Below are 22,116 nucleotides of genomic sequence, written 5' to 3'. Positions count from 1 at the left end.
CGTGATTATACTCCGCTCGTGTCTCTCACAGACTGTCCCCACTTAGCCTGGGACTTTTCCCCTGAACCCCGTGCTGGGGAGACCCCCTCAGGGCTAAACCCCAAGAAATGCCCAGCACTTCCCACCCTGCCCCAGCCCAGCGGGCGCCACCCCACCGCCCCCCCCCCACCCCCAGCGCCCGCTGCTGGTGTGAACAGTAAGTAGTCGGCGCTGCCCGGAGAGCAGGGCGGAAAAGCCAGCCGTGCTGGCCAAGGGCCCAGGCACCGGGTTCTCCTTGCTCCAAAGTTTAAAAAAAAATGACCCTCTTGCAGATGCTCATCTCTCTCAGTCCATTTCAAAGCCTGGAAACCATCTCCGTGAGACGCTGCCCATGCTGTCATTCCATCACTGCAGGCGGGCGGGGTGGTAGGGGGCCGAGGGGCCCGGGGCAGGTGCGCAGTCTTCGGTGGGGGGGCCAGGTGGGAACCAAGGCTCCCGGTGGCCCTCTCCTCCAAAGGACAGCGTGGGGGCAGGAGGGCGGGGAGGTGTGGGGGAACCAGCACTTCTGGCCATTTTCACGGGTTCCCCAGCTTTAGAGAGTTGGCCCCTGCTTGGTTTCTCTCTCTTCCAGCCACCCCTCTGGACTTGGGGAGGGAGAATGCTCCCCGTTTCTGAGAGCAGCCTAAACTGCAAATAAGCAACCTGTCTTGGGAGGCTGGCTCCTTCGCAGAGTGAGACGTAAATACACCCACCTAGTCACAGGTTCCCCTCAAAGGGCATGGTGGTGCTTGAGAGAAGCAGCAGACCCCCAGGCGTGACCGGGAGTCTCTCCAGGGACAGAAAGGTGCCCGATGGCTGTCCCTCCCCCCAGCCCCAGTAGGGGGAACCAGCCCAACTCGGGGCCCTTTAAAGGCCCTGGGAGCTCAGTTCCTCCAGGGCCAGGGCACCAAGGGGCAGAGCTGGTAAGTGGGGGCTCAGCATTCAGGGCCAAAGGAGGGGAGTCAAGCTTTACCACCCCTTGACCCACTCCTGGACCAGAACCACCGGCTGTAGATTCCTCCACTGACAGACGATGGCCCCCAGAGAGACAGCAAACCCTGGCTCCCCTCCCAGAGGGAGAGGCTGTCAGCTAGGACTTGCTGTTTTCCCCTTGAGGACCATTTGTGCAGAGTACTGTGGGCCCCAACCCCACACCCCATCCACTCTCACCTCCCTGATACCTCTTCCCTTCTCTCTCCCCGCTGCCCTCCTCCCTCAGCCCTTCCCCTGGGAGGGAAGACAGGGGCCAGCCAGAACGGGGAGGCAGGCGGGGCCTGTCTGTGCGCACACGTGTGTGCCCACAGACACGCCCCAAGCGCTAGGCAGCTCCCAGACCCCAGAGAGGCCCCAGTCACGTGGTGTCAGAGTTACCTTGGTAACTGGCCTTTCTGGTTCAGAATAAATCGGGGAGCGAAGCCCCTGGGATTCGTCAAGAAACGCACTGTACGTGAAATGCTTTGCCATCTTGTACGACAGACTTTTTTTTTTTAAGTTCCAAAATTATGATGGGATTTTTTTTTTTGGATTTGCTTTACGAATAAACCTGATTGGTCCATTTCTCTTTTGACTGACTGCCTCTTTGTAGTGACATGATGTGTACACGGGCTGTGATCCCGCCCACGGGCACGCTGAGTGTGTGCACGTGGAGAAGGATCACTCGTGCGTGTAGTTACATGATGTGAACAGGGTCGTGGAGGAGGGTCCCACTTTAGTCTTTCAAAGAGCCCCCTCTTGTGTTCACACCCATGTTGGTGGTGCCTTCCGTTGAGGTTCTCCCCCCAGATGAAGTCTTTGAGGGAGTTCTGTTGCCCACCGTGGGGACTGAGTTGCTCCCCCCTGGCCTGGAATATTCTGCCTTGAGGGCAGAGAGCAGGGGGCAGGCTCAGTCCCCAAGAGTGATGGGCGGGAGCTGAGGCCAGACAGAGCCACCTCCGCCAGCTCCAGAGGCCTCCACAGCTCTGCTCCTGGACTTGGGAGAGGGAGAGCTGCTTGCTCTGGCCACGCTTTGCCCTCCCCCCGCAATGTCTCCTCAGACCTCTTCCCAGCTTCCTTCTCAGGCTGTCCCAGAGGCCAAGACTCCTCTTTACCCACCCGAGTCCATCCGCCACTGTTGTCTTTACACGTCCATCTGCTCTGCTTTGCCGGGACACTGCTGCGAGGAGGCAGAGGAATGGGAGGCCCTCCCGAATCATGGCCCGCTGTCACTGCCTCATGCATACATCCCTGTTGTGCCTTTGCAAGCTGACCAGGCCCACTGCGGGCAGAATGAGATGGCGGGCGCTGGCGGGATCAGTGTGGGGGATTAGAGCAGATGAGTGACTAGCTTAAGTCTGCGTGGGGGATGGAGCAGATTCGATGGTTGAATTGGGTCTGTGTGGGGACAGAGGAGACTGTGTGACCAGGCCTGGTCTGTGTGTGTGGTGTGGGACATACAGAGTGACCAGGGTGAGTCTGTGTGGAAACAGAGGAGGCTCAGTGACCAGGCCTGGTCTGTGTGAGGGGTGGGACATACAGGGTGGCCAGGGTGAGTCTGTGTGGGGACAGAGGAATCTCAGTGACTAGGCCTGGTCTGGGGTGGGGGACATACAGAGTGACCAGGGTGAGTCTGTGTGGGGACAGAGGAGACTGTGTGACCAGGCCTGGTCTGTGTGAGGGGTGGGACATACAGGGTGGCCAGGGTGAGTCTGTGTGGGGACAGAGGAAGCTCAGTGACCAGGCCTGGTCTGGGGTGGGGGACATACAGAGTGACCAGGGTGAGTCTGTGTGGGGACAGAGGAGACTGTGTGACCAGGCCTGGTGGGACATACAGAGTGACCAGGTTGAATCCAAATGGGCGGGAGGCAGGATGAGTGATGAGAGAGGGTGTGTGTGGAGGACAGTGTGGAGTGTGTGATGAGGTGGGATCCCAGTGAGGGGCAGAGTTGAGAGATGGGGTCTAGATGGGGCTAGGGCAGCCTTGAGGAACTGCTAGATGTGGGTGGGCAGCAGCCAGGTTCTGGTCAGCAAGAGAGAGAGGTCTGAAAAGGCCACCTCTCTGGACTGGAGTTTTTCTGAGTGTCTGTCTGTCTTCTCCCTGAGCTCTGTGTCTGGCCCCCTACCCATGACCGCATCCACACCACCCTGTCTCATCGGCCCTGCCTTGGGCCCTGGGCTCGGCCCCCAGCACCGCGCTTGCTGGACCCATCACCAACTCATCTTTTTGCAAACTTTGAGCAAACCCAGGAGCCCCTCCTTCCCTGCACTGTGGGCAGCTCACAGGCTGCCCGAATGAGCCAGGAACCTGTAGCCTTATGCCCCCCTCCGTGGCCCCCTCGCTCTTCTGTCCTAAAGGACAGGCTGCCCTTTGCCAATGCCCCACCTCTGGCCTGTCCCCCTCCCCCACTAAACAGTTTTCAGTGTCTCAATAGCTTCTGCTTATATGTTTGAAGATTCCAAACTGAATGGGGAGGTGGCGAAGGCCGCGCTGGCGAACGAAGACTGCCCCCACATAGACCAGGCCCTCACTCCTGATGAGGGCCTGCCCTTTACTCGCTCGGGCACCCGCGAGAGATACGGACCCTGCTTCCTCTTATCAACCGGGGAGTACGCGTGCCCACCTGGTGGAGGAATGAGAAAGGGTATGTAGGGGAGGCGGGGGCACTCTGCATCAGCTGGGCCGCCTCGCGTTCCTGCAGGTGGGCGGGTGGGCGGCTGGGGAGGGGTGCTGAGGGGCAGGCAGGCACGCGGGGTGGGGGCAAGGAGCAGAAGGAGCCCTCCCAGGGTTGGTCTCTGGAGGCCCGAGTCCCTTTCTCCCAAGTGGGATGTCAGGCTGGCAGAGAGCACTTGAGGTCCCCGCAGCTGGGGTTGGAACTGAGCTGAGGGGTAGGAAGGGGCTTGGGGACAGGCTGGATGACCACGGGGCTGTGACCTTCAGGTAGGGTGTTATCTGGGGATATGAGAGGAGCCTGGACTCCTCCAAGCTGCTCTGGGAGATAGTAGGTGAGACCAAGAAGGCCAAGTGAGCTCCCCTGTCCCTTGGCAACAGGGTGGGCCAGGCCTGGCCAGGACCCTGTGGGCTTAGCCACCCAAGGTCCATGTTCTGGAAAAGCACCCTTTGAAGAGAATCTGTAGGTCAGTGGGAGGGGAGACATGAAGACAGAGGTGGCCTCAGGGCTTGAGGTGAGGCCAGTGTCACTGCAGAGGTAAGATGTGTGCTAGTGAGAACATTGCCTGTGGCAGTTAGAGAACTCCTGGAGAGAAGGTTAAGCAGGACTCTGTGCCCCACCTTCCATCCTTGGTCATTTCCTCGGGTGTGGTTAGCGCCCCCTTGTGGTTGGTGAAGGTTGAGCCCCACAGTGACCTCTGTTCAAGGTCTCCTTGTATCAGATCTTTATCTGAGGCTGCCCCCCAGCAAGGCAGGGTGGCGCGGGGGTTGTGGGGGCGGGGAGACTTCTACTAGAGCTTGAGCTTGGGCTGGAGAGAAGCTTGAGGCGGGGGCCCAGAGCACCCTAGCTCCAGCTTCGGGCATTGGCCAGAAAGGCAGAGGAAGCCATCCTGGGCCTATTGGACTGGCTGGGCAGTTCATGCATGCCTGGGAGTGCCTCGCGGGCTCACTTGGGGTGCATGCTGACTGGAGTGGGCAGGCTGGGCGGGAGAGATCATGGGTTTTTCTAGAGCAAGAGTTGGTTAGCCTGTGGCCATTCACAACTGCTCCAATATTTGAAGTGGTTCAACAATGCACCAGGAGAAAACACAGAATTCAAAGTCCAGGGCAAACCCAAACCCAGGAGAGGAGAGGCAGCCTGCACTGAGATGGGGATGTCCTTCTGGTCACTGGTGCTTAGTGGGCCCACTGGATCCAGGCTGGCCCCTGCTTCCTTGCCCTGCCTGGAGGTCCCTCGGACCCCAGTGCGGCCTATACAGCTGCCCGCATGGCGCTGCATGGGGGAGGGCTGCGGGCATGGGGCGGGCCCATCCCAGGCACCTTCCGTGGATAGGCCCGATGCTCCCCTTCTCAACTGGCTTTTTCCTGGGGGGACGCTCTAGAATCCAAGGAGCAGGGGCGGCCAGAGGGAGGCAGGGGGAAAGCAGGGAGGCTTTGTGGCTCTGCTCTGCCCGGTAAGGTCTCCTGGGCAGCCTGTCTCCTTCACCTTGAGTGGTGGCTCAATTTGGGTGGCCTAAAAGAGCGGAAGAGTCTCTTCGCTGTGCTTCCAGAAGCCCAGGGAGAGTGGGACAGAAGAAGCCCCACCTCCCTGTAGTGGCCAAGGGAGCCCAGCGGCAGCCACTGTCCACAGGTGGGACCCGCTCCCCAGTCCCACAGAAGCAGGGGTGCCAAAGTCTCTGGGAGGCACCGAGGGTGAAGTGCCCCCACCCACATCCACCCGGCCCTGTTCTCACGGATTCGTGACAGCGCTGAGGACTTGCTTCTCTCCGGAGAATCGCAGTGCCTAAGCCACGTGCAGAGTAGGGAAGTTAGGGACCCGACACGGTCCCCAGGAGGGAGAAAGAGAGGCGCACTGGGCCGGCTCACTGCATGGGAAAACCAAGCCAGCTGGAGAAGAATCTGCCTGCCTCTGCATGCGTCTGCTCTGTCTTTCCTCCTCCTTCCTTAAAAACTAAGTACCAAGCGGGATGGGAAAGCCGAGAAGAGAAGCTCAAGTGTTAATTGTATTCTTTACATACAGATCTTTGCAAAGAAAGCCCTGTCATTGCTAAGTATATGCCGACAGAGGCTGTGAGAGTGACTTGACCAGGCGGCTTGGCCGAGGACACTGGTGGCTATTAAGCATCTGGGTGGACCAGCAGCCCCTCCTCACCCTCGGACAGAGTAAATTCACGCCAATGCAGGTTTGCCGGACGAGTCCGAGTGGCCCAGGTCTTGTACTAGGACGGACGTAGCTTTTTCTACGGCCAAATGGTAACTGACCGTAGAGGATTTCTTTTCCTTCTTTTCCTTTTCTTTTTCTTTCCTTTCCTTTTCTTTCTTTCTTTTTTTCTTTTTCTTTTTTTTTTTTTTAACATTTTATTTTATTCGGGGCGGGGGGTGGAGGGGTTCCTTAGCATGACTTGCATGAAGTTAAACAGAAAACCCAGCAAACCAAACCCACCAACCCTCCTGCAACTGTCATGATCACCCTAAACAACTACAACAACAAGAAAAAAACAAAAAAAGCAAAAAGTCCTCTATTTTCTTTCCAAGCTCTTTACTTTGACACAACGTTGCTGGAGCCAGACTGTATCAGCGTTTGGTAGAAACCTGTACGTTTCTGGGGGCCGGGGGTTGGGGGCGGTGGGGACTGAGAATGGATGGATGGCTTCCCTTTTTGTACACGAGCTCGAGAGTCAAGGTTCCCAAAAGGGCAGTCGGTCAGTCATCGGTCATATTGACCTCACCTTCATAGTTCATCTCTCACGCGGAAACTGAGAACTTTGCTCCAAGTAGAATTGTGGAAACGCGCACTGCTGCTTTCTTCCCTGTCTGGCATGCTTGTGACCCAGCGGACGTCTCCCCAAGACCCCTGACAGCGGCTAGTCTAGGTTGATATCATCTTCTTGGTGTGTAGACCCAGTGTGACCAGCTGCCATAACAAGTCGTTCATAGTAAATAATCAACACCGTGCGGATCTTCCGAGTGTTACCTTAGAACACCAAAATCAGGACCACGGGAGGGGCAGCTCCCCTCCACCTCTATTAAGGCACAACCTGGCATTGTATGCAATTTAGTACTTCAGAGTAAAAAACTGCATGCCCAATGTGATGCAAAGACGATTCTAGCATGAAATAAATTTTGTATCATGGTTTCTGTATAGTCTAAAGCAGATTTGTTTTCCTGAAGCAATTGGAGGTTTGCAGAGACCCACTTCTGCATCTTGAATAAATATAGTATTTTCCCAACAGAAACAGAGGACAGTAGCTTGGCTTTGATCTGATTCTAAAATTAGTGGTGGGGTGGGGGGTGGGGAAGGATGATATTTTTGAAAAACACATGCTTGAGTTGAAAAAAAAAAATGCAACATCTCGAGCTTTCACTGCAGCTCGCAACATTTCCTGGAAAGAGAGCAATGCTGCTTTAGCTCAACACCCTCCCCTCCTCGGGCCCTGGCCCTCCATAATAAAAAGCTGACTTTTGAGATGAAGCATGGATTTGGGTTTTTATTGCCTTGGGTAGGGTTCCGATGTGCCTATAATCAGGCCTGCTGGGCTGGGCTGGGGTAAACTGAGGGGCTGGCTGTCCCCTTGCTGGGAAAAAGCAGGTTCTTCCTGTTTGGTGTGGGGAGGGAGACCGTTCTCAGAAGGCTTGGAACAAAGACTTGACCCTAAAAGGAGCATGTCCTCTGGTGGGGTTCAGTGACAAGGAAACTTCTCTGCGAGTCGTGCCATACTGACAAGTCCTTGAACCTGACCGTGTCAGAGCTCCCAGCCCCTGTGCAGACATTAGCCACCCCCTCCCAGGGCCGTTCATGCATCTGATGGTGGCAGAGGCAGGGGTTCGACTGACAGATCTGGGTGCCCTACCCTGCGGCAGCCTTCTGGGTCCAGTCCACCAGACCCCCTTACTGCACGCATCTCACTCAGCCGAGAGGCGTCTTGAAGGCGAGGAACCCTCTTTTGGGGATCTGGATTTATGTGGGTTGTTCACTTGGTTTCTCAAGGGGAATAGAGTAGGGACTGGGGTTCCAATTCTTTTTTTATCCATTGGAGAATCCAGGAATGTTTGGGTGGAAAGTCCCTAGCAGTCATGGCAGTCAGCCTTTGAGCATTTTATAGACGAGGAAGTGAGGTCTGCACAGGAGAATGGACTTCCCAGGGCCACAACCAAGTGGGTGTCAGTCTCCCCAGACTTCGGCTCCCTTGATACCCTCAGCATGGCCTGGGTCAGCTGTCAGATGGGTGGGTGGGAAGCTGAAGGTGGATGTGAATTCTCCTCCAGCAGTGCCTTGCCCTCTCGGAGCCTTTGCCTGTGGGGCCTGGGAACCAAGGGCGCGGGGTCAGTGGGGTAATGAGTACAATAAGGCCCAAGGGGTCATGCAGCCAAAGAGCTGCCAAGTCACACCGTGTGCATCACAGCCGTTCACAAGTATCGGGACGTGAGAGCCAAGCAGCCTCAGCGGCTGCAGGGAACATCATGTTCACCCTGCCTAGGAGTCAGCCTGGTTCCTCTGGTGGACCCAAGAGGGCTGAACACAAAGCCGTTTGCATTGCGGGTTCTCTGGGACAGAATAGCTGATGGGGAAAGGAGACGAACATACATGGAACGTTCTGCTGAATGGGAGGGGTTCGTCTGGGAAAGAGCCCACAGTAATTCCACCTGCCCATTTTAAAGGCAAGAGGATAGGTGCAGAGAGGTAAAGGAACTGGGCCAGTGGCACACAGCTAGGGAAAGATGAAGGAAGATTTTCACCCAGGCGGGCTGCTCTAGGGCTCGGGTGAAGCCATCTCAAGCTAACTGGGGCCTTCCTGCGGCTAGAGCCCAGAACTGACAAGATCACTAGCACGGCTGGTCCTGAATCCCAGGGCGCTCAGGACCTGGCCTCCTGCCCTCCTTCATGAAGCGCCGCGGGCATGAGCGAAGTGGCCACTTTACATGCTGCTCAGAACCTTCCACACATCTGGCCACCTCACTCTTCTGCTTGAACATCTGCCCTCACTCCCCGCCGACCGTCCCACCACGTCCCACCTAACATGCGGACTGCCAATTCCCATCTGTTACTAAGTCTCTTTCTGCGGAAGTGGCAGGAGCCTGGGGTGGCGGGGGGGAGGGGGCAAGCGGGATAGGGGGCGGGGAGAGCACTTTCCTCTGAGCCCCGGGCCCGGATTCACCTTTGGAAGCCCGGTCTCATCTAGTTTGAATTTGACAGCTACTGGGGCCAAGATGGTGGGGGATCAAGGGAAGAGGGGGGTGCCTGTGGCCCGGGTCGGGGTTTGTGTGGCAGGCAGGTGAGGGTGCGAACAGCCCACTAACTCCTGGAACGTGGGGACCGCACAGTCACCGCAGACGCCAGGCGCAGGACCTGTGAGCACACCGTGGGGCTCACACCCCTGTTCTGCTCCCTTCCTTCTCACGCGGGAGGAACCTGGAGGCCCATCTACTTGGCCTATCAGAAAAGAAGTAATTTTTAAAAATGAGTGGGTATTTGCTCCAGGTGCCTCCTAAGGCGCATTAGCTAACCGGGTGGAGGATACTGACCTTAAATTTCAACTGGTTAGAACGCACAACACCGTTCCCACACACGTGGAAGAGATGAACGGAGGCCAGGCGGGTGTGAGGGATCGGACCCCCTTGTTGAGCCTCCTCATCCCTGGTGGGCCCAAGAGTGTGCTCCTCGGTTCCTTCGTGAACACTTACCGGGCACTTCCTCTGTATCAGGGCCCATCCTCGGTGAAGGGGTTCCAGAGTCCACCAAGATTCTGTCCCTTGCTCTCAAGGAGCTCAGGATCTATTTGGAATGAGGAGCATGGACATCTACAAGTCTGAGAATGACCACAGGAATCAAAGGGTCCAGAAAACATCTGGGCGACACTGTCGACAGCCCCAGGAGCTCCCGGGCACTCATCAGGCCCAGTGGACAGGCTCCCGGGGACTCATCAGGCCCAGTGGACAGGCTTGCAGAAAGCCCGGCGGCTGCCATAGGGAAGGCAGACGAAGGAAGTGAAGGGGACAGGACTGTGTGCCGTGTTGTCGAGAGCTGGGAGTCATTCACTCCCCCATATGGGGATGGTCTGTGCCCCGCAGGCTTGCCAGAACTGTCTGAGTCAGCTTCTGAGCCAGAGTCTGAAGCAGGCCTGCCCCTGTTCCAGGCTGGGAAGCCCCGAGACGCTTCCTTCTTATACCCACGGGGAGGGCCTCGGGAGAGGCACCAGGGCTCAGCAGAAGACTTGGAACTGGGGATTCTTCCAGCCAGTGCTGACGGAGGCGGGAGGGAACCCTGGGCCACCACACTGCGGGAGAGAGTGTGTTGGCTCCTTGTGAGCAGTTAGCCTGTCTAGGAGTATGGGCCTGAGTACTATCGGGATGGGACAGTTTTCTGGCCGATGCGTCTGATGCCGATCATTCGCCTGTGGGCCTGGAGGTAGGGGGCGGCAGTAACTGTGGGCTTGCTTCAGGACAGGTCATCTCTGGGCCATGCAACTGCCCCATTTTTGAGGGTGTAGGAGCCTTGGCAAGAGCAGCTCAGGTGCACAGAGATGGCTTTACCATTGCGGAAGTGCCTAGAGGCCGTTCTAGCCTCTACTGGTTGTGGCAGGTGGGCACCCAAGGCTATGCTGGCCAGGGCAGTGCTGTTTGCTAGGATACAATACCGGGAGAGGGCTCCACGCACTGGTGTTCAAGGGCAGCCAGTGGCTGTGGGTGGTCTCTAGGTTCAGACCTGGAGAGCTCAGGACTGTCGTCATCCCCACTCCACGGAGCTGAACCCTCTCCTCATCTCAGGGGTGCCCCTCGTCTGCCCCCCTGGTTTAGCTCAAAGCTCTGAATGCGTCACCTCCCACTCAGGACCTTGGGCCAGGAGTGAGGTATGTGACCCCTTTCCCTTTACAGGCCTCTGTTTCTCCGAATGAATAATAAAAGTGTTGGATAAGACCAGTGATTTCAAAACTTTCTCAAGGACCCCTTGTCAATTCTGTGTGAAGCCCAGTATATAATATAGATGAAAATAAAGCTGCTGTGGATAACGTGGGGGGCGGGGACCTGGACCTCTGTCCACATGGCTTTCCTTCACCCACAGCCCACCCAGGTGGCCACTGAATTCTCAGGAGACGTCTAACAAATGCACTTTGAAGGCCTCTAGGCTAGAAGGTCATCTTGCCGGTCCTCTGCTCTGATGTCCTGGGGTTTTGTCACTTCCTAGAGCCTAGCCCTCACAGACCCCACAGACCAAGACCCCTGAGTCACAGAGGGAAGGTGGTGTGGAACAGGCCACGGACTGGGCTACCTAGCTAGCGACACTGCCACACAGTCCCCCAGGGAAAGCCATTTTCTGAGGCAGAGGGACAGGCACTATGTCTCCCCCAAGCCACAGCTGCCACCTAGGGAAGCCTGGGGCCTGTGGCCTGGTCTGGTCCCCATTTTACCTGAAGGCCCTCCTCCTGCAGAGACAAGGAAGGCAGACAGGCAGATGTCAGGGGTTAGGGGTAGACTCCCCTGCCCATGCTGTGGCCCGTCCCTCCTCATCGGAAACTACACAGCTTAGCTGTTAGGTATACAGACCAGGTCCAGGGTGTGCCTGGCTCGGATGGAGACACCGATCTTCTGAGAGCTCGCTAGGTCTAGATTCTCTTGTCCGTCCCAGGCATCTCCTCTGTCAGGCCTTCCCAGGAGTCCTGCCTCTTCCTCCACTCTCTTATCTCCACTTCCTTCCGGCCCCCGTCCAGAGCCTTCTCCTTTCTCCCTTCACCTAGTCACCAGGACAAGAACTGCTCCTTGTCCGGGCACCCACCTGCCTGACTCAGTTTCCTTGAACCAACAAACTAATGCTCCAGGCGCTGAGAATCGAAGGCTGGGGGACCGTAACCAGCCCAGGGGATGGGGCTGGGCTTTCTGTCCCCACCAGGTGAAGACAGACTGGAGCCTGCTGTTTTCCATGTCCTTTGGCGATTCTAGTTTAAATGTCACTCAGAGACCTGACTCCCCAGTCAGGCAACCCACTTGGGTTCTTGTTATTGCTCTCAAGAGGATCCTTGTTCCCATCTGTCTGTGTCCTTGAACCCCAGACACTGGCCAGGTGGTCTCTCATCGCTCTGGCCCGTGGTCAGCCCAACCACAGTGCCTCCACAGCCCTTCTCAGGTCAACCCCACAAGTTGACCAAGCAATCCTCTGGGAACACACTGAGTGGGAAAAGTCACTTTATTAAAGGGCCTCTGTCACAAGCCCCCCATTTCTGGACCTGCCATATTGGCTTTGGGCAGAAGCTTCTGGTTGCCTTTCCTTCCAATTTCTCTCTTTGTCCATGGCTTCCTGAGATTCAGCATCCTCGGTGGCATCTGGGGAAGAGCCAGTGACCTTGGGGTGTTGGCCCAACTCAGGGAGAACTGGCAGGTGGCAGAGGGCCAGGGAGTGGCCAGCCCCACAGCCCACGAGGAGTCCCAGTGACGAGCGCAGAGCCTGAACAGGCTTCGGGGCCCAGATGTTGTCTTCGGAGCCATCCCCGCACATGCCGTGCTCGTTCCAGCCCCAAGAGTAACACGTCCCTCCTGCGAAAGAGAGAGAAGACCGCTCTAGAAGAGGTTCGGAGAACAGGGCCCAACGCTCACGCTGGGGGTGCAGGGAGACCATAAATCCCGGTTTACACACAAGGAAACCAAAGCTCAACCACACTTGGTGGCACGCTCAGCACCCCTGCTTCCACCCTGCCCCACCAGAGCAGTGTTTCCCACTCCTGCCAACCCGCAACTGTCGCTGCCCCAAACCTGGCCCTCCTCGTCCTCGGCCCTTCCCTCATGGTAACCTCTTCTACCACCAGCCCCGACCCACCACGATCCTAGACCTGCCAACTCTGCCTTCAGAAGAACTTTGTTCAAACCCTTCCGTGTCCCCCCCACCCCCCATCTCCACTGCCATCCCCTGAGCCCAACACCATTCTCCCTCATGTGCAGCCACGCCAACAGCCAACAGACTAGCTGGGCCAGTCACCATCCACCGCAACCTTCACAGAGCATGTAGGTGATCTAGTGGTCACATCAGTACCCTGCTCAAAAGTCTTCAGTGACTTTCCGTGTCCTTAAAGGTCTTTCCTTGGCCCATGAGGCCCTGAGGGATCTGGTTCCTGACTATCTTGCTGGCGTCCCCTGACACAACTCTCTCCCTCACCCACTGCATTCCAGAACCCTGCCTTCTTTCACATCGTTACATAGGCCTCACGGGGCCTTCCTTTCTCCTGAAGCCCTCTTTTTACTGGGCTCCAGACCTCCTCGTCCTTTATTTTATTTACTTTTAAAATTTTGTTTATTTATTTATATGACAGAGAGAGATCACAAGTAGGCAGAGAGGCAGGCAGAGAGAGGGGGGGAAGCAGGCTCCCCACTGAGCAGAGGGACCAATGCGGGGCTCGATCCCAGGATCCTGAGACCATGACCCAAGCCGAAGGCAGAGGCTTTAACCCACTGAACCACCCAGGCACCCCCTCCTCATCATTTAGATCCCAGTTAAATGTGGCTCTGCAGTCAGAGTCCCTGGCCACCCAGTCCAACTTGGATTCCTGTTATCACCCTTGGACTCTCCCCTCATGGGGACCCTGGCACTCTGTAGTGAAGAGATGACTTGTGTGGTGATGTGTGCACTGTTCTCTCTCACCGGCCTGTCTGCTCTACAGGGACGGAAGGACGGGGTATGTTCTGTTCACTGCTGGATCCCTAGCCTGGTACACAGTTGGTGCTCAGTAAGGGCTCACGGATGGGGTAAAAGATTGAATGAACTGAGTCATACAGCCAGAAGGTTTCCAGGCCAGCATTCAAGCACAGATTTCTCTGACAGCCAGTGATGCCCACACCCCAGCGTACATGCTCTTCCTAGCTTTTAGATCCTTCCCCAGGGCCAAACTCACTCATATTTTTCTATAGTCATTAAAAAAAATTTGTCCAGTTTATTAAGCTAATACATCCTCATGACGAAATGGAAAATGACAAAACAGAAAATACGGATGGGTATGAAGAAAAAGCAGACTTTGAGTCTTGCCACTAGTATGAATATTTTCATCTCTTGCAAGACCTTCAATTTGTGAAATTTGTAAATATTTGTGCATATGTTGCCCTGCTTTCGTCCCTTACTATTATAACACAAATATTTCTCCACAGAACTGCAAACTATTCAAAAAGGAAATTAAAAAAAATTCTTTGAGGGGCACCTGGGTGGCTCAGTTGTTGCGCATCTGCCTTCGGCTCAGGTCAGATCTCGGGGTCCTGGGATCTAGCCCCATATAGGGCTCCCTGCTCAGCGGGAAGCTTGCTTCTCCCTCTCCCACTCCCCCTGCTTGTGTTCTCTCTCTCGCTGTGTCTCTCTCTCTGTCAAATAAATTAAATCTTTAAAAAAATTGTTTGAAATTTTGAAACAGTTCAATATCCAGAAAGGTACAAAAAATAATTTAACAGAAAAGACACATACTCCATCGAGACTTAGAACATTAGTCAACATTTTGCTGTATCAGCTTCAACCCTTCCCTTAAAAAAAAAAATCGTAAAGATACAGCTTAACCCCCATCTCCCATTCTTGCCCTGTAGCCACTTCTCCCAGCAAAGACCCACTCTTTTGAAGCCAGTGTTCATAACTGGTGTGCTTGTTTTACACTTTCTACCTATATGTCCTTAAATACTACGCAATATTTTTAGTTTGTTTTAAAGACTTACATAAATAGTATCATTGAGATATCTTTTTTATACTTGCTCTTCACATTGGGCATTGTTTTTTAAAATTTATCTGAGCCGATAGTTAGGGATCTGGCTCATTATTTCAACTATGCATAGTATCGGGTTAGGTAGAAGTCAGTTTTCCTTGTCCATTTCCCTCCTGATGGACAGTTCTTTAATGAGAAGTGTTATTTTATTACTCAATATAATGTATAATGTACATATTCTACAACAAGAGGAATATTGCTGCTCTTATAAGCAGCACTACCATGAACGGTCTTGACCATGTTTCCTTGTACCGAGTGGTGTTTGTGCAGGGTTGGTCCCTAGAAGCGTGAGGGTGGTGGACCGAAGTCCATGTTTGGATTTCGGTCTGGCCCCACAGCTGTCCACAGTGTCTGCGGTCATGTCCAGCCCCATCAGCGATGGGCCTGAACGCTTCCCTCTATCTTTGCCTCTAAACTCTTGCTATTCTGCTAAGTACAATGAATGATTTCTGCATTTCCCTGACTCCTAGTGAGAGGGATTGTCACTCCGTGTATCACCCTGAGTTGCCTATTCTTATGAAGGGCCTCTGCTTTTCTCTTTGTTTGCCTTTTTCTAACTGATTTGTAAGTTTTCTTTGTGTATTCTTTTATTTACACAATTCCTCCCTGTGCTGTGCATTCTAAGTGTCTTCTCCTACAAGTCCATGGTCTGTCTCTTCACTTTGCTTATGGTATCTTTTGTTAAACAAATTCCTTTAAAATGACCATGTAATTGTATATTGTGGAGATTCAACAGTTTCCTTAACCTGTATTCAATTATCAGACGCATAGGTTGTTTCTAATTTTTCACTATTTGGAATAATCTTCCTATGAACATCTTCGCATGTGAATCTCTGTCTAACTAATTGCTTTCTCAAATTAGATTAGAATGGGAATTCCTCATCAAATGGCATGGACATTTTTGAGATTCCTGAGGGCCGTTCTTAGTGCTTCCACAGTATTTTCTCAGAAAGGTTACCCGAATACAACCAAGTCTACCTGCGTGTCTCCCTTTCACTCCAGCGTGGCCCATAGTTATGGCTTATTATAACATTTAGAAATCTGCTCTGATTTGAAGACAGAAAAGGCATCTCATTGTTTCTATTGGTACTTTACTGCCATTGAAACTGAAAAATAATTCTTATGTTTCTCAGATATTTGTATTTCCTCTTTTGTGTATTGTCTGCTTCGTATCTTTTTTTCTGTTTAGTACAGAAGGCTTTCTGACCCGAGTATTAGACACAAGGGCCAGATGGTCTGGGTTCAAATCCCAGCTCTTCCATTTATTAGCTGAGTGACCTTGGGCAAGTTACTTAGCATCTCTGTGCCTCAGTTCATTTCATCTGTTTAATGGGGACAATAGTACTGGTACGATAAAGTTGTTTACAAGAATTAAATCAGTAAGTTTGTATAAAGTACTTAAGACAGTGCCCAGCATGTAGTATTATATAAATATTTGTTATTGTTCTTGGTTAAGAAGCTTCTTGTTTTAAAGATTGTTAAGAATATTAACTCTTTCTCTGCCATATCCAGCTTAAATATTTTTTCTCAGTTGAAAATATCAGCGATGGGCCTGAACGCTTCCCTCTATCTTAAAATTTTGTTTGGGGTCTTTTGATATAAAACATAAGCTTTATCCTTCTTTGTAGTAAAATTCACTGATCTTCTATAATTTCTTCTGCTGCTTCTAAGAACTGAAAGCCCATCCCTATCCTATCAGGAAATACTTTTTTGATTTTTCAATAATATGATTTTTTTTTTTTTAAATCTTTACATTTCACTCTTTATCCACCGAAAAATCTGTTTCACTGAACACTTTTTCACAAGGGGAGGCTGGCTGGCCCGGGACTACCCTTCCTCTTCCTTCCCCCTGGTCGGAAGGCAATCACTGGCCAAAAGCTTGGGTTTGGGGAAACACAGATGTCTCCCTGTTTGGCCCACAAGTGAGGAAATGCACGCAGAGAGGATGGGCCCCGGGACACGGCTCCTGCAGCGACCAGTACTCTCCGCCAAGTTGGTGTGAGGCCCGAGTCGGGAAAGTGGAAGAGGCTTGGTACCTTGGGGCCTCGCTCGGCACCTGGTGTGGGCTCGATGCCCGGCCCCGGCGAGCAGCAGCAGCTGACGGTCAGCAGGAATGGGGGCAGAGCGGGCCCACCAGCAGGATGCGGCCCACCGGGCGGCTGGCAGGTCCCTCCCCTCCCGCCAAAGGAAACTCACTCTGAGGGGCCAGGGCAGCCAGAGGCCTGGAGCCAGGGCTTTCATGCCTACTGGGTTGAGAAGGCTGGCTGAGGGCCAGAAATTTCCTCCCCCAGTACTTCCAAAGAAGCCTACTTGAAGTTAGGTGTTGTCTGTTCTTCCTCTCTTTTAATACGAACAACCCCGTGGGGTTGCCGCGTCTTACTGACGCTCCTCGTTTCATTGGGGACGATGCAGAGGCGCCAGAAACCAGGCCGAACGGCTCCAGAATCGGAGCCGACTCTGCAGAGGATACACCAGCCCTTGCCAAATTCATTCTAGAAAGGCGGATGGTAAATATTTTAGGTTTGAGAGCCTCATTTGGTTTCTGTGGCATATTCTTATTACGACCCTTTCAAAACCCTTCTTGGTTTGCAAGGCCATCCAAAACGGGCCCCAGGTCCGATGTGGCCTGCGGGTCACCCTCTGTCAGCCCGTGGCATACCTGTAGGACATGCACTATTTGCTATGGGCTGCTCTGTGCTGTCCTGGGTCCCACAGTCCCAAACACCTGCGTGATCACAGTGCCTCTGTCCCCATCTCTGTCCCATCCCCAGGGTTGCTGAGGGGAGAGGACTCCACTAGGAGACACACACAATGCCCTAGCACGGTGCCTGACATTTGGTGACAGTTCATGGCCATGTATGAAGCAGACCATGGGGAATGGAGGAAAAGGCAAGAAAGGCCATGCTAGGGTCCAACGGCACAGAGAGGGAGGGGCACCAGCAGACGGGAAGGCCTGGGGTGGAAGGACCAGCTTAGAGTTTCTGAACAAACTTCCTGTGGGGCAAAAACCAGACTGCTGACCTTTGAAAGTGAAAGATTAGCTATGCCCTGAACAGAAGACACCTTTAAGTTCCGAGCCCCTCCAGCATTGTAGGATCAGTTCCCATATCCCTCTCCAGCCTCAGCGGGATGCTACCATACAGGCTGCTCTCATGAAGAAGTGACAGGAAGGAGAACTGCCTACAGGAGGCCTTTCCCTAAGCGAACTGGAATGTAAACACCCAGTTTTTAAGACAGGTAGGTTACAGGACATGCCCTCGGCTGCATGCCTGGCACCGCCCAGGTATTGCAGCTGCTGAAACCCACCTGATGGATCCAGATCCGCTTTACTGGCCCCGAGGCACGTAGCTGGGCCTTGGGTGGAAAGATCACAGTTACTGGGGGATTCCCTAACCTCTTAAGAGTTCAGACCCACAGCTTATGGGGCTCAATGGACTTGGCCCAAGCCAAGCTGTGACAAGGGATGGGCTTGTGGCCCACCACACTTGCGTCAGCTGAACAGCCCCGCGGGCAGCGGAACCTAGGGATTGGCAGGGTCCTGGCACAGGCCGGACACAATACTCAAATCTGTTCAGGCCTTGTGGCACTGCCTGAGCTTCTTGGCAACCTGGGTCCTTACAGGGCCTTATGGTGCTGGGATTATAGCCCAATGCTAGGGAGGAGGCCACATTTCTGCTGGAGGGCTTTGCCGAAGAGGAACAAACCCCCGATCGTGTGTGACTGCAGATGAGTGGGAAAGCTTCATTCTGAACCACACAGTGAAGACTACATTTCCCAACCTCTCCTGCAGTTGGGTATGGCCAATGAGATGTAGGCCAGAAGGTTCTGCAATAGCTCATGGCACCTGGCCTTCAAAGATGGATGGCATGCCCCTAGAATCCATGACTCCCAAGTCTTAGGCTCACTCACTAGGGCCAAACCATGTAAAATGTAAAAAAAAAGAAAAAAAAAATCACTAAATGCTTAGTGTATGCCAGGCCCTGTGATAAACACTCAGTTTACTGAATCCCCCCCACAAAAGACTGTGAGATACAATCTAACATTATCACCATTTTCCAGAGGAATGGCATGAACCATGCAAGGTAACATAGCTGGTAAGAAGCAGAGCTGGATTCAAACCTGGGCAGTGTGACCCCAGGGCCTCTTCTGTTAATATACTGTCCTCTTCAGCAAAAATCTTGCTTCCCAGGTAATTAGGGAAAGGCACAGAGTGAGAGCCTACCTGTGTGGGGACAAGGGCAGCGACAGAGGCAAGAGCTGCTGCTGGTGAGACAAGCACTCTGCCGAGCAGCACAAATGCACTGAGCCCTTGTGAGTGCTGAGGCCCAAGGCCTGAGGAGGCCGTGCGGGTCCTGCCCCACCGGCCTCTGGTGGGGTGAGGAAGGGAGGGAGCAATGCAGACAAAAATTCTGGCAACTAATAGCTCACCTTGTCTCCTGTCAAAGACCTCCCAAAGCCCTAGAGCATCAGGAGGGGCTGCTCTTCTGTCATTCCGGGCAGAGGGAGACAGGACGGATGAAGTCTGAGTACCCTTACAGAGAAGGCTCTGGAATCAGGATGCTGGTAAATGTCAGTGTGGCCACAGCAGGCTGGAAGCTGCGTAAATCTGGGGAAAACTTCTGAGTGTCCAGCCACCAAGCTCAAGCGGATCCCACCCCTTTGGAGGTCACTGCTGGGGTGCTCCCTAAGGTCCTGCTGGGTGAGCAAGGAATGGCATGTGAAGAATCCAAAATTCAGGCCTCCTGAAGGGTTTCAGGTATAAGTGGTGACTTGAAGATAGAAAGGAATTCAGGTCATCACCCTCTCTTGCCTGGACAACTGTATTAGCTACTTTATCCTTGCGCAGAGGCGGCTGGCCCATGTGGACAAGCTCCTGTGGACAGCCTCCCATCTCCCACCACCAAGGAGCCCGAGGGCAGCACTCTTTGCTGGCTCTCCAGGCCCTCTGTGGTCTCGGCTATGTCACTCCTCTTCCCAAGGCTCTGCTCCAGCCCCACGGGCTTGCTGCTGCTCCCTGCATCCCCCAGGCCTTCCACATGGTCATGAATTGGCTCAGACAAGCCCGTTTATTACATTCTGTAGGCATGTCTTCTGCTGAAGCCCCGTGCTGGACACAAGGCCTAGAAGAGGAAAATTCAGTTTCCGCCTCAGGGCTCCCAGGCCACTGGGGAAGACGGCCATGAGAAAAGAGGATGATGGGGACCAAAGACCTGTGTTTGCAGGGAACCACGCACAACAGTGTTCCCTGCAGCACTGTTTGCAATGAAAAAAGACTGGGTGTCAAGGAGGGGAGGCAAAATAGTCATCAATAGAGGAGGGTTTAAAGAAACTATGATTCGACCCCACCATCGAGCTACTATGCAGCTATTAAAAATAACGAAGTAGTTGTCTATGGCTGGACATGAAAGATCTCTAAGACATTTTAAAGAGAAAATCAGTTGCAGAATAATAGAGAGTATGATTCAATCTATGTAGATCCCCTATACATTTCTAGATGTGCAAATCTTGAGGAATACATCCCCAATGTAGAACAATCTGGAGAAAGGAGGGGAGAAATGGGGGCAGGGGAAGGGTGACAAAGATTTTGTCATTTGTTCAAATACTTTAAAAAGTAGCGACAAAGGATGATGATTTTTTAAAAAACCAACAGTATTTCTAAGGGACAGAGGTAGCACAGAGGAGAGGATGACACGCTCTGTTGGGGAGGGGAGATGGGTGTCACTGAATGTTCCAGAAGTTAATTCTTGGCTAGTGAAGGATGAGTAGGAGTTCACCAATCTTAAATAGAGGGTCTCCACTGAAATTTGCCCACTCTGCATTCTTTTCATTGATCCCAAAGGCATCCTGTTTTGCTGCAGAAGTGAATGTGGCTGGGTGTAGGGCTGGGACCCACTGGGCTCTGGGAAGGCTATTAATTTCACTTCCTCTAGCTCCTAAACCACCCGGAAGCCTCTAAACATATGTACCACATCCCTCCTGGTTCTATATGTAATTATATTTGCACTTGGCTCTCTAGTCTGTGAGCTGGGATACGAGTGGGGTACTGAGAACAGGGCACACTCATCCAATAGTCCTCAGGCACACAGGACAGGCAATCGGGATACAGCTACTGAGGGGAAGTGAGTACACGTGGCCCTTTCCCCTGCCCGCAGTCTGTCTGGAGAGCAGCAGAGAGGGGCACATACATAGAACGCTGAAATCGGGTGCCATCAACCCCAGTCCCATGCCTGCTTGCTTGCCTTTATTCCCTGGTCCGTGGCCAAAGCTGCCACCTGGCCACAGTCCTCAAGAACAGAAAGCTGCAAGTCTCTGTTCCCAGTCACACTGCCCAGAAGAGGGGCAGCTCCTACAGAGAATGGCCATGAGAACGGTTTTGAGGACAATGGCCCCACCAGGCCCAGCTGAGGGAAGAGGCAGGGGCAGTGCAGGACCCTTCCAGTAATTAGTCCATCCATCACTCTCCAGGGCCAAGGATGCCCTGAGGCAGGAGCTGAGGCAGCAGGAAGAAGTCATTCCAGAATCAGAAAGTGGGGCTGTTTGCCCACAGAATCACTCTGGAGATGTTCTGGGATTTGGGCCCGAATTGCCTCAGGGAAGGCTGTCAGTGGAAGCAGTCTGGCCTAGGAGCCCTTCTAGACCAGGATCCACAGCAGCACTGTGAATGCGCTGAGAAGATGAAGGTGAAGGCTGAAGGTGAGGAGGAGGAGGGCGGGGTGTCCACATGTAAGTAAAGACGAGGGCTTGTGGAAGAAGGGATTTAGGGAGTAACGTTCAAAATACAGCCAGAACCCGACCACTTCTCGCTGCCCCATTACCTCACACTGGGGCCACTTCTCGCTGCCCCTTTACCCTCACTCATGAGGGCTTCATACTTGTCTCTCTGCTGCCTCTCTTTTCTCTCACTGTCTGTTCTCCACACAGAGCCTGAGTGATCCTATTAAAATCTAAGTCAGACACGGCACTGCTCTGCTCAGAATCCTCCAGTGGCTTCTCCGCTTACTCAGATAAACAACAGCATCATCTCTGACCTCAAGTCCCATGTGTTCTACGTGCTGGCATCACGATAGCTATACTGACTTCTCGCTCCCCAAGCAGTACTTGCCTCAGGGCCTTTGCACTTGCTGTTCCTGCTGTCTGGAATGCCCTTGCCACTGATAACCACACTGATAACCACTGATAACCTCATGATGCTCAGGTATGTGTTCAAATGTCACCTTATCTGAAAGGCCTTCCCTGGCAACTCTATGTGAAATGGCTATCTATACCCTTCTCCATCCCTGTCTCATCTGCTTTATTTTTGTTTACATTTTTACTGTTCGTTTACTGTCTATTTCTCCTGATCAGAACACAGCTCTTTGAAAAAGCAGGGACTCAGTTTTGTACACTGTGAAATCCTGGCACCTAAACAGTGTTTAGCATACATTAGTACTTAAAAAATAATTACCTGTTGTGTGACTGAATCAATGAACAAATGAACGAATGAATGCATGAATGGCTAGTGAGAGCACAGAGCTGCCTTGTTCTCTCCTGGAGGGCCAAGAGAGTCTGTGGCAGTGCGGAGGGAGGAGATGCCATGGGCAGACCAATTTCAGCTCACTAACAGGAAGAAGGCTGGTATGGCCGGGAGGCTGCCCAGGAGAGCAGCAGGTGGCCTGCTGCTGGAGGTGCGGAGCTCCTGGCTGGCACAGGCCCTCCCACAGTGGGCAGAGTGTGGATGAGACACGTCAAAAGTCC

At 53.3% G+C, this 22,116-nt stretch overlaps 2 protein-coding genes across 6 annotated transcripts in view; one reads left to right on the top strand and one right to left on the bottom strand.

The window, feature by feature from the left end:
- KCNC1 (potassium voltage-gated channel subfamily C member 1) overlaps positions 1–7,133 on the top strand; it is a 44,072-nt gene extending 36,939 nt beyond the window's left edge. The window contains exons 3-4 of the mRNA XM_004752079.3: positions 3,447–3,635; positions 5,682–7,133. Of these exons, the coding sequence (XP_004752136.1) occupies positions 3,447–3,635; positions 5,682–5,746 (254 nt within the window). The 3' untranslated portion in view covers positions 5,747–7,133. The remainder of the gene's footprint in view (positions 1–3,446; positions 3,636–5,681) is intronic.
- Positions 7,134–11,822: 4,689 nt separating this feature from the next.
- Positions 11,823–22,116, bottom strand: part of SERGEF (secretion regulating guanine nucleotide exchange factor) — a 218,739-nt gene continuing 208,445 nt past the window's right edge. For all 5 annotated transcript variants that reach the window (XM_045066157.1, XM_045066153.1, XM_045066155.1 and 2 more), the window contains one exon: positions 11,823–12,187. In XM_045066157.1, coding sequence (XP_044922092.1) covers positions 11,844–12,187 — 344 coding nt within the window. In that variant the 3' untranslated portion in view covers positions 11,823–11,843. The remainder of the gene's footprint in view (positions 12,188–22,116) is intronic.

The sequence above is a fragment of the Mustela putorius genome, unplaced genomic scaffold (assembly GCF_011764305.1).
Source record: "Mustela putorius furo isolate JIRA1106 unplaced genomic scaffold, ASM1176430v1.1 tig00003859_pilon_pilon_pilon, whole genome shotgun sequence".
NCBI classification, from domain to species: Eukaryota; Metazoa; Chordata; class Mammalia; order Carnivora; family Mustelidae; genus Mustela; species Mustela putorius.
The sequence above is the reverse complement of the archived record's forward strand: the minus strand, read 5'-3'. Positions and strand labels throughout refer to the sequence as shown.